The sequence below is a fragment of the Anguilla anguilla genome, chromosome 17 (assembly GCF_013347855.1).
Source record: "Anguilla anguilla isolate fAngAng1 chromosome 17, fAngAng1.pri, whole genome shotgun sequence".
NCBI lineage: Eukaryota > Metazoa > Chordata > Actinopteri > Anguilliformes > Anguillidae > Anguilla > Anguilla anguilla.
Genome location: NC_049217.1, coordinates 20,746,625 through 20,761,315, shown reverse-complemented (window position 1 = coordinate 20,761,315; position 14,691 = coordinate 20,746,625). Strand labels below are relative to the sequence as shown.

Sequence of the window (14,691 nt, the reverse complement as noted above, 5' to 3'; positions counted from 1 at the left end):
GATGTTTGCCCCCCCCCCCCCCCCAAAAAAAAAAACAACTTCACAACTGGGATTCTTCATTTTGGGCTGGCCGTGAGATCAGGGCTTGTGTTGCTTTTGGAAACACAATTCTGCCTTTACATCCTTCTTTGTTTGTTTCATAAACATATGCAACTTCTCTTAGTTCAGCGGCCCACTCCAAGGTCCAAACTCCAATCCAGACAGTGCTGGTGCCAATAAGGTGGAGCAGCCCCACAGGGTGCTTCCCTATTGGCCAGTTTGCCTACGGCAGCTGCGACTGTGTCGCTGTGCAGCTCAGCCGGTGGACCATGCAGAAAAGGCGGCAACAGCGCCTGGGTACATGTGTGAGTCTTCCATCTCTCATGTTTACCGCGGTATCCCAAGCTAACACAAGCAAAGGTACAGGTCTTATATGAAGAACGGGCATTACAAATCTGAGGTAAAGGGGGATAAAATCATGTTTGATGTGTGGTATTAGGGAGGTGTACACAAATCTGATGCTATCTTTGATTTCACGTTCACTTTGCAGAATAATCAGAAAACAAATTAGGTGAAAACAAATTAGATATCATTAACAAATGAACCAAGCTCTAAACCAGCAAATATTAGTACAAATAACAAATCGATACATCACAATAACTACTGAGCAAAGCTAGTAAATACATAAACAATTTCTTCTGGATAGTTATCATTACAGCAGTGAGCTATGTCATGTCTGGATTTAGAAAGGTTTTGTAAGTGTGGCTTAAAAGATGCGTCTTGAGCACTGATTTAAAAGGAGCTCCCGAGTGATTATGCAGCTGGTAAAGACAATAAGTTTTTCTAAGCTATGAGTAAAATGGCCTCTGCAGGACCTCCATACTCTTCCTGAACTTCCATATCCCTATGCATAGAGAGCGATGGATCCTCTCCCATGCATCCAGCTCAGTTTTCCACAGACTGGCCCTCCCTCGGATGACCTTTGACACATCGTTCTTGCTCCCTTTGGCCAGGCTGATGCTGTCTTTGCAGATGAAGAAGAGGTCCAGGCCCATAAAGATGGAGTTGAGGGCGATGAACCCCGCCCTGGCTGATTTGCTAAGGGCAAGTGGGGTGCCCTTAGCCAACTGCCCAAAATCGGTGAGATCTGCGGCCATGTTAGGGACGTTTCGGGCAGCTTTGACTTCCTGAGACACCACCTTGGCCACACTTGAGACCATCTCTTCGCTTTTCAGCACCTTTATGGCGGAAGCACAGTCCACCACGGCATCTATTCCTTTACCCACCATGCCCGTAGTTTTGACTAAGCTTGCAACACCTGCTGCAACATCCAGCACGTCTGGCACTGAATTGGGTATAATGCTGCTGGCCGCTTGCTCCAGACACTCCAGAATAGTCTCCATGTCTTCCATGTAGCTCTGGAAGATTTCGTTGATCTTCTTCCCGTGATAAGAGTTGACTGACAGCTCGGTGATACCCGTAGCTAAGCTGTTCACGCCACTGGTGACGCCCAGCCCCACGCCGACCAGCGTGAGGATCAGAGACACCCCCACTGTCACCGGGGCCAGGGCCAGGCCCACAATGGACACGACGCCCCCCGCAAAGCCCACAGAGCTTCCCGCCACACTGGAGATGCTGGCCCCCATCTTCATCCTGTCCAGCTGAACGGCTGCTTCCTCCAGAGCCTCCAGGAACTGGCGCATCCTGGAGCTGCGTTGGCTGAACAGGCCAACAAATCGGAGGGCAGCTCCCCTGAACAGGTTGGTCATCCTGAAGTGCCTGTCCAATCTGAGGGGGAAGAGGTTTCGCAATCAGCCAGGGCTCCAACCCATTTTCTTTTACACAGCAGATTACCAGATAATTTATCAGCTCCTTGCTTGTGAACAGGAGGACTTTGTCTGTATTATTAATGATTAGCATCATTTTCATAGAGATTAGAGTTGGCCCATCCTCTGTGAACATGTTCACAAACTTTATTTACTTTATTTAAGGAGTGTCACTGTTTGCCAAGTTTTCATTATAAGCACTAGAGTTAATCATGAAGAGATGGACCTAAGACAGGTTGGTTAAAGTTAATGGACTTTGACATTAGGAAAAGAATAATACACTTGAACTCACTACGCCAAGAAGAAGCAGAGTTATCAAATCATGCAAATGAATCACCTGAGATTTCTGCATCCATATTCCACAGTGAATTTAATGTCTCGATGTCCAGATTAAACCTCATTCCGGATCAGGATGTGCTTACCTGATATTGATCAGGTGAGTCAAATGGTCAAACATGGTCTGAATGGCTTCATTGGTCAAATTGGAGCATGGATCATTCTTACAGGCTTGCTTTTCTTTTCTTTGTAAGAAAAAATGACACACATCTGGCACTGTATTTACACATGCATTTGGGAATTACGATGGACTCAGAAATACAGTTTGATTTTAGAAATATATAGTATTTGTATTATATTTATTAACATAAGGATACATCCCATGCATAAAACCACTGAAACATATTCTGCAGTATGTAAAAGACTACTGTTTGCAGAATGTAAAAATGATAGCTGATAATGGGCAGTTTACACAAACAGTAAGAGATGCAAAACAATCCAAATCTCGTCTATTCACATTCTCCAATCCAGTCAACACATACAGAACAGACGGACAGCTGACCTACAGGAAATGCTTCAACTGGTGAATTTAATGGTGAAAATGATTTCTGCTTACCCATAATTCATTCCAAGAAATTATATAGAGTCTGAACTGGAAAAAAAAAAAAAAGAAATGATCAGCTGTAAAAGTTGTGTACAGCTAACATATTCGAGAGAGTCTGTCTGCACTCTGCAAAAGATAATGATTGGACGCCTATAGCACCATACTGAATATACAGTGCGGCAATATCATGGGCTGGGCTGTGGAATTAATCGCTGTTTTACTCCCCTGGTCCCAATGGACTATAATTCAATATGACCATATGTTTTGCTTTTATACCATACTTGTACATGTTAGAAGGATCTGGTGGTGCCCTGGTTGCTGGGTTAGCAATGGATTTTTCATCTTTTCCCAAGCTAATTCATGAACAGCTGCAATTGGCCACAAAACCAGATAATATAAAGTATGAGGCTGGGAGGATCAGGTGGTAGATTGCAGATAAGATGAATGTACGTGGCAAGACACATGTCCAACTCTTGCAGTGTACATACGCATTGAAAAGGGACTATATGTACACTGTAAGGGTTAATTTAACACTGAACATTTTACTCCGCAGGACTGTCAGACTCAAGTCCCACAGGGCCACAGTGTCTGTGGGTTCTGTTGTGGTTTCATTTAAGTGAATGACCAGTTTATGCCTTGGAAACAAGGTGTATGGTCTCTTTGGTGACTTAAAAGAATATATAAGTGTTGTGGCACATAGTAAAACAGAAGACACAGAAGACACACAGCTCATGAATCTTTCTCATTATCTACATATAATTCGGCATTCTGTAATAATAAAAAAATACTTTAAAAATAAATGATCAAATAAATACAAAGCATTTTCATTGTATATTGAAGTGTGTAGGTAAATGTGGAAACTATCAATGGTCTGCTAGAGAATCAAGGAGTATGTTATTCTGTGATTTGATCGAAACCTCATTAAAAATACCTTTTCTGGAGCATCTCGCACAGCTCCTGGGAAACCCTCATGTACTTGTCCAGCTGGAAAGCCAGTGATTCTGCGTTGACCAGGCTCGGCAGGAAGAAGTCTCCAGCATCTCTCTGGAAATGGATCAGAAGAGGACACGCCCGCCTGGCGGAGGCGATGACAGACCGAACGGCGGCAGCACTCGTGCCCGTGGGGAGCCGGCACAGCGGATTCTCCTCCCTGAAGAAAGAGAGCGAAGTGACCGCCAGTTTCTCCACGGCCTCCAGGAAGAGGGTCAGCTTCTCAAGCCCCTTCAAGGTGTCTTGGAGCAGGCATTCCAGCTCCTTCTCCAGCTCCTGTGCCCTGCTCTCCGCGGTCACCTGGGAAACCTTGCTCCACAAAAACTCCCCAAAGGCCTTCAGCTTATTCTCAGATTTTTTTAAGTGGTCACTTTTGAGGTTGATCTTCTCCGCTCTGACTATGATGTCTCGCATCATCTCCAGCTCTGTCTCTCTCTGGATGAGCCATTTTGAATGTCTGTCACAGAAATCCTGCACTGTATGAATACAGCTCAGGATGTCTGAGGTGTATTCAGCTGCCAGCTGATCCAGTTCCTCCCTGCAAGGCAGTAAGAACTTAGAACATTGATTTCACATTAATATCGTAAACAGTTCATACCTTAAACCAGCGCTTCACTTTAGGCTGTATTTATATAATTATTCAGTGTAATAATGCAATCATTGTATCATTGTATTCAGCAGTGGTTAAGTGCAGACATGACGCTACATGAGAATTGCAAGTCTGGGTCGAAACCTGTGCTAGCACTACACTTGAGGTGGTGAAGCTGCTGTCAGTATCTGTGGATCCCTTTTAGTTTTCTATTCAGTAACATCTGTTGTTTCCTATTGCTAGGACTACTTTTCACTTTGCTAAGCACAGTAAAAACTACTCTAATTACTGCACTACACATATAATTACTTATATGTTTATAAAATTTACATTCACTTTAATAATTGTTACTTTCTAGAATTTGTACTCAAATTGTTTTGAAAAACAATTACTGTCTGAGTTTTTATTATTGCTCATTTTTTATTTTTGTTAATGCTTTTAATTAGCCTATTTCCAAATGGTATGTAAATATATTTTTTAATAATGCTTACTTTCTCTTGTAAGTATTGAATTGAAAACCTTTTTTTTTTTTTTTTTTAAATGAATTTTCTGGTGCATACCCCTTTCATCCTCCAACACAAAGCACAAGGAGGACCCCGTATGAATTCACTAGAAAGTACTACTGTTGTGGGAAGCGCAGACACGTTTACTTGTCTCTCTGATCTCACCGTGTATGGACCATGATGGAGCTCCGGTTCAGCGCTGTGCAAACTCGAACTTCAGCAGAGTTGTGTAGCCTCTTAGTGGAATTATCGTTAACAAAACTATCACAGAAACTCTGTGTGACAAAACATTATCCGTTAACTGACATAAAAATTAAACGACACTTTGCAAAAACACGATAACAACACTGAAACTAAAGTATTGCTCCAGGAAGTGCCCCGGCAGTAGCAATACTTCTTTTAGGAAATCTACAAGTCGCGGGTTAGACTTCCTTTTGTACTCTGAAAAACAGTAAATAGTAGAATAAGTACGATGTAATGGACTGAAGACGCAGTCCACAATCCGTTAATCCCTTCGAAGACGAAAAGCAACATATTTTCCTACAGGGTGCTGCTATCTCTTTTTATGCCGAACTACTGTCAAAAAACAGTATCTTCTATTCTATACATGTGTTATCTTACACAAGATATTGTAAGAAAGTTTCCTCGAACACAAATCAGGACTGACTTTTCTAATGGTACACTGGGCAGCTCTGGTCCTGTAGCAGTTTCAGTCTCATGCTTGAAGTGAAACTTCATCCCAATCCATGGATATATATTATTAGTCAAAATCCTAGTTTCGTTTTCGCATCAACTTTTTATTTTCTCTGAGAGTCACTTCCCTCTACGCACCTCCAGAGCCACTCCCACATCTCGAACTAGTTGTACTTCTCATGCGCAGTAATGCAGATGACTTCAGCTCACGATCTTGCAGTTTAGTTGCAAAATAAGAGCGCACGGTGGCGATGTTCTCAGCAGGAGATCGCTGCATTCTAACGTCATCGCATTGATGTTCGCAGAAGTTCGTGCCCCGGTCAGTGTAGCTACAATGAGTGACACGTGAGAAAAACTGCGTCCTAACGCCACAGATCTGTATGCATACTGCAAAAAAAGAAAACAGATTAGACAAAAACATTTCTCTCTGTGAAAATGCCTTGTGCCATGACCACTTACTAATTCACATTTTTCCTTTATGCTCCAGTGGATTTCAGGTGATGGTGTCTGTATGTATTTTTAGGCATGTTTTTTGCCAATGTATCTTATTATGAAGGTACAATATGCACAAAACTCTGGTGAAAATATTTTGTTGTTTTTTTAATGACCTTTTTACCAGTTTGTCTGTACCCCGTGAGCACTGAGTCACCTCCTGAAAGATGGCATCCTTCATAGTCCCATGACTTTTTCAATGCCCCCGTTAGTCAGGGGCAGGATGGGTTACTGGTCACCTGTGGAGTTACACTCCCTGATGTGATCAGACCCAGAAGCACTGAAACCTGAATGCGTGACACCCTGATCTTTGGGAATGTTTCGTCTTTTTTTTTTTTTTTTTTTGTGGACAAAGTACAAGACAAAATTAACAAAATACACAAAACTACTAATGGACGGTAAATGGACTGCATTTATATAGTGCTTTTATCCAAAGCGCTTTACAATTGATGCCTTGCATTCACCAGATCAATTAGGGGTTAGGTGTCTTGCTCAGGGACACTTCGACATACCCAGGGTGGGGGATCGAACCGGCAACCCTTCGACTGCCAGACAACCGCTCTTACCTCCTGAGCTATGTCGCCACTACCAGAGATGAAAACTGAAATGTGCTTGTGCTTATAATTCCTACCTAAAAAAAAAACTATTTTTTATTTCACTACAGAAACAGACATTACCGGACATTCTTATGTACACACACTTTGTTTCATTTTCTCCTTCTATCATTTCTGTCCCCTAAGTTGCTTCTCAGATGTTACTGTGCCAATGAGAGGATTGCATATTGTGCACTCTTGATGTTGTAGCTTGCTGTCTTGTGTCCTAGTTTGATTTAACATTACTCTCTGACCTAGCCAATGCTTACTGTGTGAATTGGACTTAACGTGTTTGTGGCTATGAATAACTGTTACATAATGAGCATTGTACCTTATTGGACCTGTGGTTTGTAGTTGTTCCAGTGACCTTCGGTATGCACTTATTGTACATCGCTTTGGATAAAAGTGTCTGCCAAATATACGTATGTAATGTAAATATAATGTATTGGGTTCGCACTCACATATACTTAAACTTTAGTAATAAATAAATACATTCAAAAAAATTAGTTTTTTTAAATGGTTGCTTCCTTGGTTCTTATTACTCATATTTATAATTACTTTCAAATAAAATTTCTATATTTTTAATAAAACATCATTTCTGATATGCTTTTAATTTTTTTTCACACTCACAGAGATGGGTAACAGCAGAGTAAACAGGTCTGTTTCCTGCCCTCTGGCCCCTGAATCTGATAGAATTCAGCATCTAGTCCCAAAGGCTTGGATTATTTTTACATTACACTGCTGCCATTTTAGCAGACACTCATATCCAGTGCTACTTACACAACTTTTCCATTTTTACATAACATCCATTTATACAGCTGGATGTATACTGAATCAATTTAGGTAATGTACCTTGCTCAAGGGTACACTAGCCGTGTCCTACCGAGGAATTGAATCTGCAACCTGTAAATTACAAGCCCAATTCCTTACCTGTTATACTACACTAGATTGCACTTCCAGAGCACTGCATTACATTACATTACATTACAGGCATTTAGAAGACGCTCTTATCCAGAGCGACTTACACAACTTTTACATAGCATTTTTACATTGTATCCATTTATACAGCTGGATATATACTGAAGCAATTTTGGTTAAGTACCTTGCTCAAGGGTACAAACCTACGACCTTTCGGTTACAAGCCCAGTTCCTTACCCACTGTGCTACACTGCCTTAGACTAGATGGTCAAAATAAACTTTGGAATCCTCAGTACTTATACTTATATGGCGTCCAGTTGGGGACCATAGGTGTACTTTTCAACAGTGCTTGCAACAGCCATTTCCAGTTTACGTTTGTGCCCATTTATTCCTAATTGTACCTACTGTTCATTATTGTGATTTTTTAAAAATAATAAAGAAGTTAATGGCTTGATTTATCATTACGTCGCCCTGCTCATATTCATTGATACTTTAGCAATCTCCCTCAGCACAAATGACATTGCTTCCATATTCAATCACAAACAATTACCTTTTGTTGAGATAGTAAAGAATGGGTTAGTTTCAATGAACTCATTCTTTACTATCTCAACAAAAGTTAATTGCATTGCTTTACTTCCTGACTCTACTTACTGACACTTCACTTACTGACACACCTACTGACACTATCCTTGCATTTCTTACCTTTTGGTTCTTCCCATATCTCTCCTAACTACAGTGCTGCTGCCGATGGAATGGGTGATGCATGGCCACTCATCTTCACTCTTCCCCTTCCATCTCTTCTTCTCGCCTCTTGTGCCCATGAAAGGCATCAACATCTCAACCAATGCTGTCACCACATGTTCAGCTCTCTGTGTAGGGCCAGAAGCGTCTGTGTGGGAACTTATAGCTACTGGTCAATCAGTCTTATCTTTTGACTTACATGGCTTGCCATGTCACCAGTGTTGTAGAGTAGAGCCAGGGGCCTCTTTTATAAAAAAAATAAATCTTGGATATGATTTAAGCAAGCATAATCTTAAGAAAATTATAATAGTACAACATTTATTGTACTATTTGTGCCTAAAATTGATAGCTTTTCTTAAAGCAAATGTGCAGTACCTCAACATAACCAGTAGGTAATTAACTTGCCTCGAGTATAAAAGTTACATGGGGATACAATCCCGTCAATGTAAAAGTGGAATTTTATAAATAACTACTTGGCCACGGTTTTCTGTGTAATTCACTATTTAAGATACAATTTCATTGTAAGACTATTTTCTATATGAGGCCTCAAGTTTCACAAGATTACAGTTTAGAATCTTGCAGTTGTAATGGCCTTCCTGTTTTCTTCATCTATGAGTAAAATGGCCTCTGTAGGACCTCCATACTCTTCCTGAACCTCCATATCCCTATGCATAGAGAGTGACTGATCCTCTCCCATGCATCCAGCTCAGTTTTCCAAAGGCTGGCCCTCCCTCGGATGACTTTTGACACGCTGCTTTTGCTCCCTTTGGCCAGGCTGATGCTGTCTTTGCAGATGAAGAAGAGGTCCAGTCCCATGAAGATGGAGTTGAGGGTGATGAACCCTGCCCTGGCTGTCTTGCTAAGAGCGAGGGGTGTGCCCTTAGCCGCCTTCCCAAAATCGGAGATATCGGTTGCCACGCCCGGAATGTTGCGGGCAGCTTTGCCCTCCTGGGCCACACCCCTGGTCATGCTTGTGGCAAGCCGATCGTTCTTGATGACCGCCAAAGCAGAGGCCCCGTCCACAATGGCATCAATTTTCCTACTGACACCAAACATCTTAAAGCCCATTTTACCTGCACCCACCACCGTGTCCACCACATTTGAGCCTAGGTTTGGCTCAGTATAGCTGGCCGCTTGCTCAAGACACTCCAGAACAATCTCCACATCTTCTTTGTAGCGTTGCAAGATTTCGTTGACCTTCTTCCCATGGAGAGAGTTGACTGACATCTCAGCGATGCCTGTAGCCAAGCCATTTACTCCGCTGGTGACGCCCAGCCCCACGCCGACCAGCGTGAGGGTCAGAGACGCCCCCGCCGTCACCGGGGCCAGGGCCAGGCCCACGATGGACACGACGCCCCCCGCAAAGCCCACAGAGCTTCCCGCCACACTGGAGATGCTGGCCCCCATCTTCATCCTGTCCAGCTGAACGGCTGCTTCCTCCAGAGCCTCCAGGAACTGGCGCATCCTGGAGCTGCGTTGGCTGAGCAGGCCAACAAATTGGAGGGCAGTTCTCCTGAACAGGTAGGCCATCCTGAAGTGCTGGTCCAATCTGAGGGGGAAGAGGTTTCACAATGAGCCAGAGCCAAGAATCAGGCACAACAAAGCCATTTCCTCTGCAGATTTCCTTTATGACCTTTTTTTTTTAACAGACTGATGACACTATGATAGAAAGAAGTCAGACATAACGAAGACATCAATACCACACATAATTAATTTAAAGCGAACATCAAAGTAGATAAAAAGACAAGGTTAGACATACCTGATACTGGTCAGCAGATTCAAATGGTCAATCTTATTTTTCATGGCTTCTTCTGTGAAATCCAATTTGTTGTCCATCAGATAGAATGTCTGCTCTCTGGTAAAAAAATAAGATAAATCTTTTTTTTTAATATTTTGAAATGGACAATCAAAAAGATCTGCATGTTCTCAGGGATATTTAGCAAAACCTCTAAGAGAGTATGATATGCTACTCAAACACTTTATCATCTGTTTTATCAGACATTTCTTTGCATCATAAACAGCTCTATTCCACACATTACACACAAGAGGCTTGACCTTATTCGCATAAATACCAAACTAGATGACCAGATCAATATTTTGGAGAAGCTGGTGGTCAGATTCTCCACTAGCCCCAAGGTCCATTGCACAGTGACTATTCTCAGAAATATTGCAATGCTACATGGATAAACTGTATAAAATAGTACAAGATGTTTGTGGAGGATAGCAAAGATTACACTCTTGTTTGTCAGAAGATAGAGGATGAACACCTTTTTTGCAGCTTCTCACACAACTCCTGGGAAACCTCCACGTATTTCTCCAGCTGGAAAATCAGAGCATCCACGTTGACCAGGCTCGGCAGGAAGAAGTCTCCAGCATCCCTCTGGAAATGGATCAGAAGAGGACACGCCCGCCTGGCGGAGATGATGACGGACCGGACGCCAATGGCGCTCGTCCCCGTGGGGAGCCGACACAGCGGATTCTCCTCCCTGAAGACAGAGAGAGAAGTGACCGCCAGTTTCTCCACGGCCTCCAGGAAGGGGGTCAGCTTCTCAAGCCCCTCTAAGGTCTCTTGGAGCAGGCATTCCAGCTCCTTCTCCAGCTCCTGTGCCCTGCTCTCCGCAGTCATCTGGATAGCCTTGCTCCACAAAAACTGCCCAAAGGCCTTCAGCTTCTTCTCTGATTTTCGGAAGTGGTCACTCGTGAGGTTGATCTTCTCCGCTCTGTCCATGATGTCTCGCATCATCTCCAGCTCTGTCTTTCTCTGGAGGAGCCATTTTGAATGTCTGTCACAGAACTCCTGCACTGAATGAATACAGCTCAGGGTGTCTGAGGTGTATTCAGCTGCCAGCTGATCCAGTTCCTCCCTGCAAGGCAGTAAGAATTTAGAACATTGATATCAAATAATAAATGTGCAAATTAATACATTTTAATATTTTTATTTATTTATAATAGGCCCTGAATAACCTGAATAGCAGCACTTTTAGTTGACCAGGGAAGCTCTATCAGGGCGGAAATTTGAAAAACGGACTTGTTGGAAAGGTGGCATCCTAAGAAAGTGCCATGTTGAAAGTCACTGAGCTCTTCAGTACAACCCATTCTACTGCCAAGATTTATCTATGGAGATTGCACGGCTGTATGCTTGATTTTACGCCCCTGTTAATAATGGGTGTGGCTGACGTAGCCAAACCCACTAATTAGAAGGGGTGCCCAGATACTTTTGACCATGTAGTGTATCTGAGAGGTTTCTTACACTGCCATACTACATAAAAAATGGGTGAATTGTTTTGCATGTTTTGTTTTGATACTGTGCAATTAATTGACGGTATAATTCTTGATTGTACACCCGCACCTTTGCCAGTGTCAGCACAGAACCCTGGGAAAAGTCAGATGGACAGATATGTGGACAAACACCATTCCTCTTGATATGAATTGCGCAAATACAGCAGTGCCGTTTTTGTTTTCCTCTTGTGTGGAGCGAATCAGTGGACTGCATTGTGACGTGGCCCAGAGAAACCTGTAGAACCGGTCTACAGCTAGGTGTGAACAGCACATTCACTGTACAGAGGATACAGCTGCCACTTCTGGCCCTATATGGTTTCATTGAACACCTTAGTTACATTTTGTTCAAAGCAAAAACATTTAGAATCAATCTCAGCCTGGAAATAAGCTAAAGTTTGTACTGGGAATAACGAATAAAATCAGCGTTGTGGTCTAAGCTGAACTTTGAATAACATAGCTTTCACAAGCCTCTTTTTCTTTCTTTGATTAGCCATCGAGTATCAGTTTTTCCAAGCTGAAACAGACAATGTTCTAGATATGATACAAACAAGGCCAACCAAGGATACAAAACCATTTCACTTCCCCCTCCAGAGCACAATACACCCTGCATGAATTCACAAGGAACTACTACTTCTGTGGTAATTGAAGAGCAGACACCTTCACTTGGTCTCTGATCTCACCGTGTGTGGACAACATCCATTGCATGCAGCTCCTGTCCAGCGCTGTCCAAACTCAAACTCCAAAACAGCCGTAAAGCCTTTGCTTATTGTGATCTGCTCACTCACCTTCAGTAAAAAATTATTAAATTAAGGGAACTGCAGAGGACATTGTTGAACATACCCGCTGGCGTCCCAATATTCTGTCACGTGTTTATCGCACAGGACGACTAATTAACACATCGCTCACAGTCCACAGTGCTGTTAGATTACCTTTCTTTTTCTGATAAATGACATGTGAAAAATACAGTGCGACTTCTTTCTTTCTTCTGCTGAATGTCTTTGCGCTCCTCCAGTTATTGTCGGCAGGCCACGCCCACTTCTAAAGGAGACTGACAGCCAGTGGAGCGCCGTCCCTCCCACTTTGGCAGATCAGGTACTGCGCCTAGGGCCCCGCCCTCTCGCCTTATATTGACTTCAGAAGAATCAGAAGGTGCCAGTGTTCTGGAGGGGCCCCAAAATTATTTTTTATTCCCCCAAAAGTCTAGAGAAGGCTCTGCAGCCAGGTCATCTCGACAGTATGCAAAAGCTGCTGGGATGCCTGTTACAAATCCAAGAACCAATAGTCCTTTTGATTATTTGGATCTGGTTTTTGTTAGGTTTCGCAAGTCTTGTTTTGAACCGGTGGTTTTATCTGTATGAATTAATGAATAACTGAAAAACGTTCTTAACATTCTCGAAGTCACACATACCCTGGCCTGCAGGTTGAAGATGAGATCACTTTTCGCCGAGAACGCTTGCAGTTACATAATAATACCACATGGGGGAGATGTGGTAACAGTTTTCTCTTGCGGGTATCTCAGTAAATTAGTTTCAGTGCAGCTCATGTGGAGGAAGAGAGGAGGACTTGGAGCCCTACCTACGCGGAAAGACGGGTGCAACCACACGAAGTGCGACAAGTGTAACATAACTTATGCTTTGGCTTAGCTTTTGTGTATCCCCTGACCAACAGTATTCGTCTACTGTAGCATTATCTTATATTATTTATGATACTGTCACCTACCCTTGTTATAGGACTAATCTGTAAGTTTCTCTAGACAACTACTGATTTAATGAAAGTGTCAGTGTGTGTGCGTGCGTGTGTGTGTAAGTGTGTGTGAGTGTGTGTTGGATTGCCTTTGTCTCTCACTCATTCCTACCCTTCAGCTCATCCCTCTCTCGCTACTTAATCCCACCCTCCCTTGTTCATTCCACCTCTCCATCCGTCATTGCCTCCATCTCTCAATCTCTCCCTCAGCAAATCAAGGTTAGGGAGGGAGGGGGGGTGGTTTAAAAATAGTTCAATATACTGAAGAAGCAGACGGCGCACTCTTAGCATGCAGAACAGGAGGACAGAATGAATGAATGAGAGAGAGGGGATGTGGTTGAGGGGGATGGGGGGGTGATTTAGTGCCACAGCCACAAGACCGGAGCTAGGGAAGGAGGGAGAATGGAATGAGGGAGACAAAGGAGAGGGATGAGACAATGAAAAAGGGATGGATGGTGACAAACTGATATGTGTGTGTGTGTGTGTGTGTGTGTATGTGTGTGAGAGAGAGAGAAACAGAGAGAGAGACAGAGAAAGAAAGAGAGAGAGGTGGTGGGCAAGCGAAATGAAAGATCGTACAGAAGGTGGAGAGGAAGAAAGAGAAAAGCTAGCAAAAGCTAGGCTCTCTCTCTCTCTCTTTCTCTGTTCCTCTCTCTTTCTCTCTCTCTGTCCCTCTCTCTCTCTCTCGCTGAGGAAAAGGAGACCTGTCCCGTGCCTTATGCTGCGATAGTCAGACATATTCACACACCGATACACTGATGGTGATACATCGCTCAGCTGATTGGATGGAAAAGGCCGTATCGGAAGGCGCTGCAAGGTCAAGTCCTCCGATACCACTGAAGCAAGCAGAATCTGACTCAGTGACTTTGCTTTAACCCGGTGCTGGCATCAAAGCATACAGTACAGCTCCTTAAGTCTTTATACAGCCACATTCTATGGTAATGAGAAAAGGAGCAGCATGGTACGCTGGCACAAATAGGGCGTCCTTATTGGACCGGGGAAACACACGAGTCAGTAAAACCTGCAGTGATTCGTACTCAAATCAGGAGACCGCACCCCAATCAGGAATCACAGCTCAATCAGATCTTCTTCAATGCACATAAACATCTACACTCACTTCATTAGGTACACCTGCTCGTTAACCCAAATGGCCTGCTCCTCTAAACAGTGAATCGTGTGGCTGCAACTCAAAGTATGAAGCATGCAGACATGGTGAAGAGGTTTTTGATTTTGTCCAACCAAAAATTACAATGAGTGTCTCTCTTCCCATGATTTCAGGACCTTGACCGTGCTGGTGTCAGACATGGTGGTTCCAGCATCTCAGAAACTGCTACCTTCCTGGGATTTTTTTTGCACTACAGTCTCTAGAGTTTACAGAGGATGGAGGGATAAACAAACAAGCACGAAACCGTCCAGACCCACGGCGCACCTGTACAAAATGACAGGAGTAAAACTTGGCTAACTA

The 14,691-nt window shown here is 43.2% G+C and overlaps 2 protein-coding genes across 5 annotated transcripts; both read right to left on the bottom strand.

Annotated features, from left to right (window-relative positions):
- Positions 1–551: 551 nt before the first annotated feature.
- On the bottom strand, positions 552–6,318 carry LOC118217135. Its single transcript, XM_035398949.1, has 4 exons — positions 4,933–6,318; positions 3,617–4,213; positions 2,228–2,326; positions 552–1,767 (listed from the first exon to the last, which is right to left on the bottom strand). The coding sequence occupies exons 1-4, from the start codon at positions 4,944–4,946 to the stop codon at positions 828–830; spliced, it is 1,650 nt and encodes a 549-aa protein (XP_035254840.1). The 5' UTR covers positions 4,947–6,318; the 3' UTR covers positions 552–827.
- Positions 5,701–12,490, bottom strand: LOC118216994. 4 transcript variants are annotated; one of them, XR_004763114.1, is made up of 6 exons: positions 12,413–12,486; positions 12,164–12,268; positions 10,472–11,068; positions 9,964–10,059; positions 8,166–9,753; positions 5,711–5,847 (listed from the first exon to the last, which is right to left on the bottom strand). XR_004763114.1 is itself a non-coding variant. In XM_035398706.1 (4 exons), the coding sequence occupies exons 1-4, from the start codon at positions 12,181–12,183 to the stop codon at positions 8,814–8,816; spliced, it is 1,653 nt and encodes a 550-aa protein (XP_035254597.1). In that variant the 5' UTR covers positions 12,184–12,490; the 3' UTR covers positions 7,658–8,813. The 4 variants fall into 4 exon arrangements, 1 of the variants encoding a protein (XP_035254597.1); XR_004763115.1 differs by having other exon boundaries at positions 5,701–5,789; positions 12,164–12,490; XR_004763113.1 differs by having other exon boundaries at positions 12,164–12,490.
- Positions 12,491–14,691: the final 2,201 nt, after the last annotated feature.

Excerpts from the sequence above, each read along its gene's own strand:
- LOC118217135 (XM_035398949.1), bottom strand. Across the intron at positions 2,327-3,616 it reads TGCGAGATGCTCCAGAAAAG|AAAAGAAAAGCAAGCCTGTA; the intron begins GTATTTTTAATG and ends TTTCTTACAAAG. Across the intron at positions 1,768-2,227 it reads ACTCACCTGATCAATATCAG|ATTGGACAGGCACTTCAGGA; the intron begins GTAAGCACATCC and ends CTTCCCCCTCAG.
- LOC118216994 (XM_035398706.1), bottom strand. The coding sequence starts at position 12,183 with ATGGATGTTGTCCACACACG. Across the intron at positions 11,069-12,163 it reads ATGGATGTTGTCCACACACG|GGAGGAACTGGATCAGCTGG; the intron begins GTGAGATCAGAG and ends ACTGCCTTGCAG. Across the intron at positions 10,060-10,471 it reads TGTGAGAAGCTGCAAAAAAG|AGAGCAGACATTCTATCTGA; the intron begins GTGTTCATCCTC and ends TTTTTTTACCAG.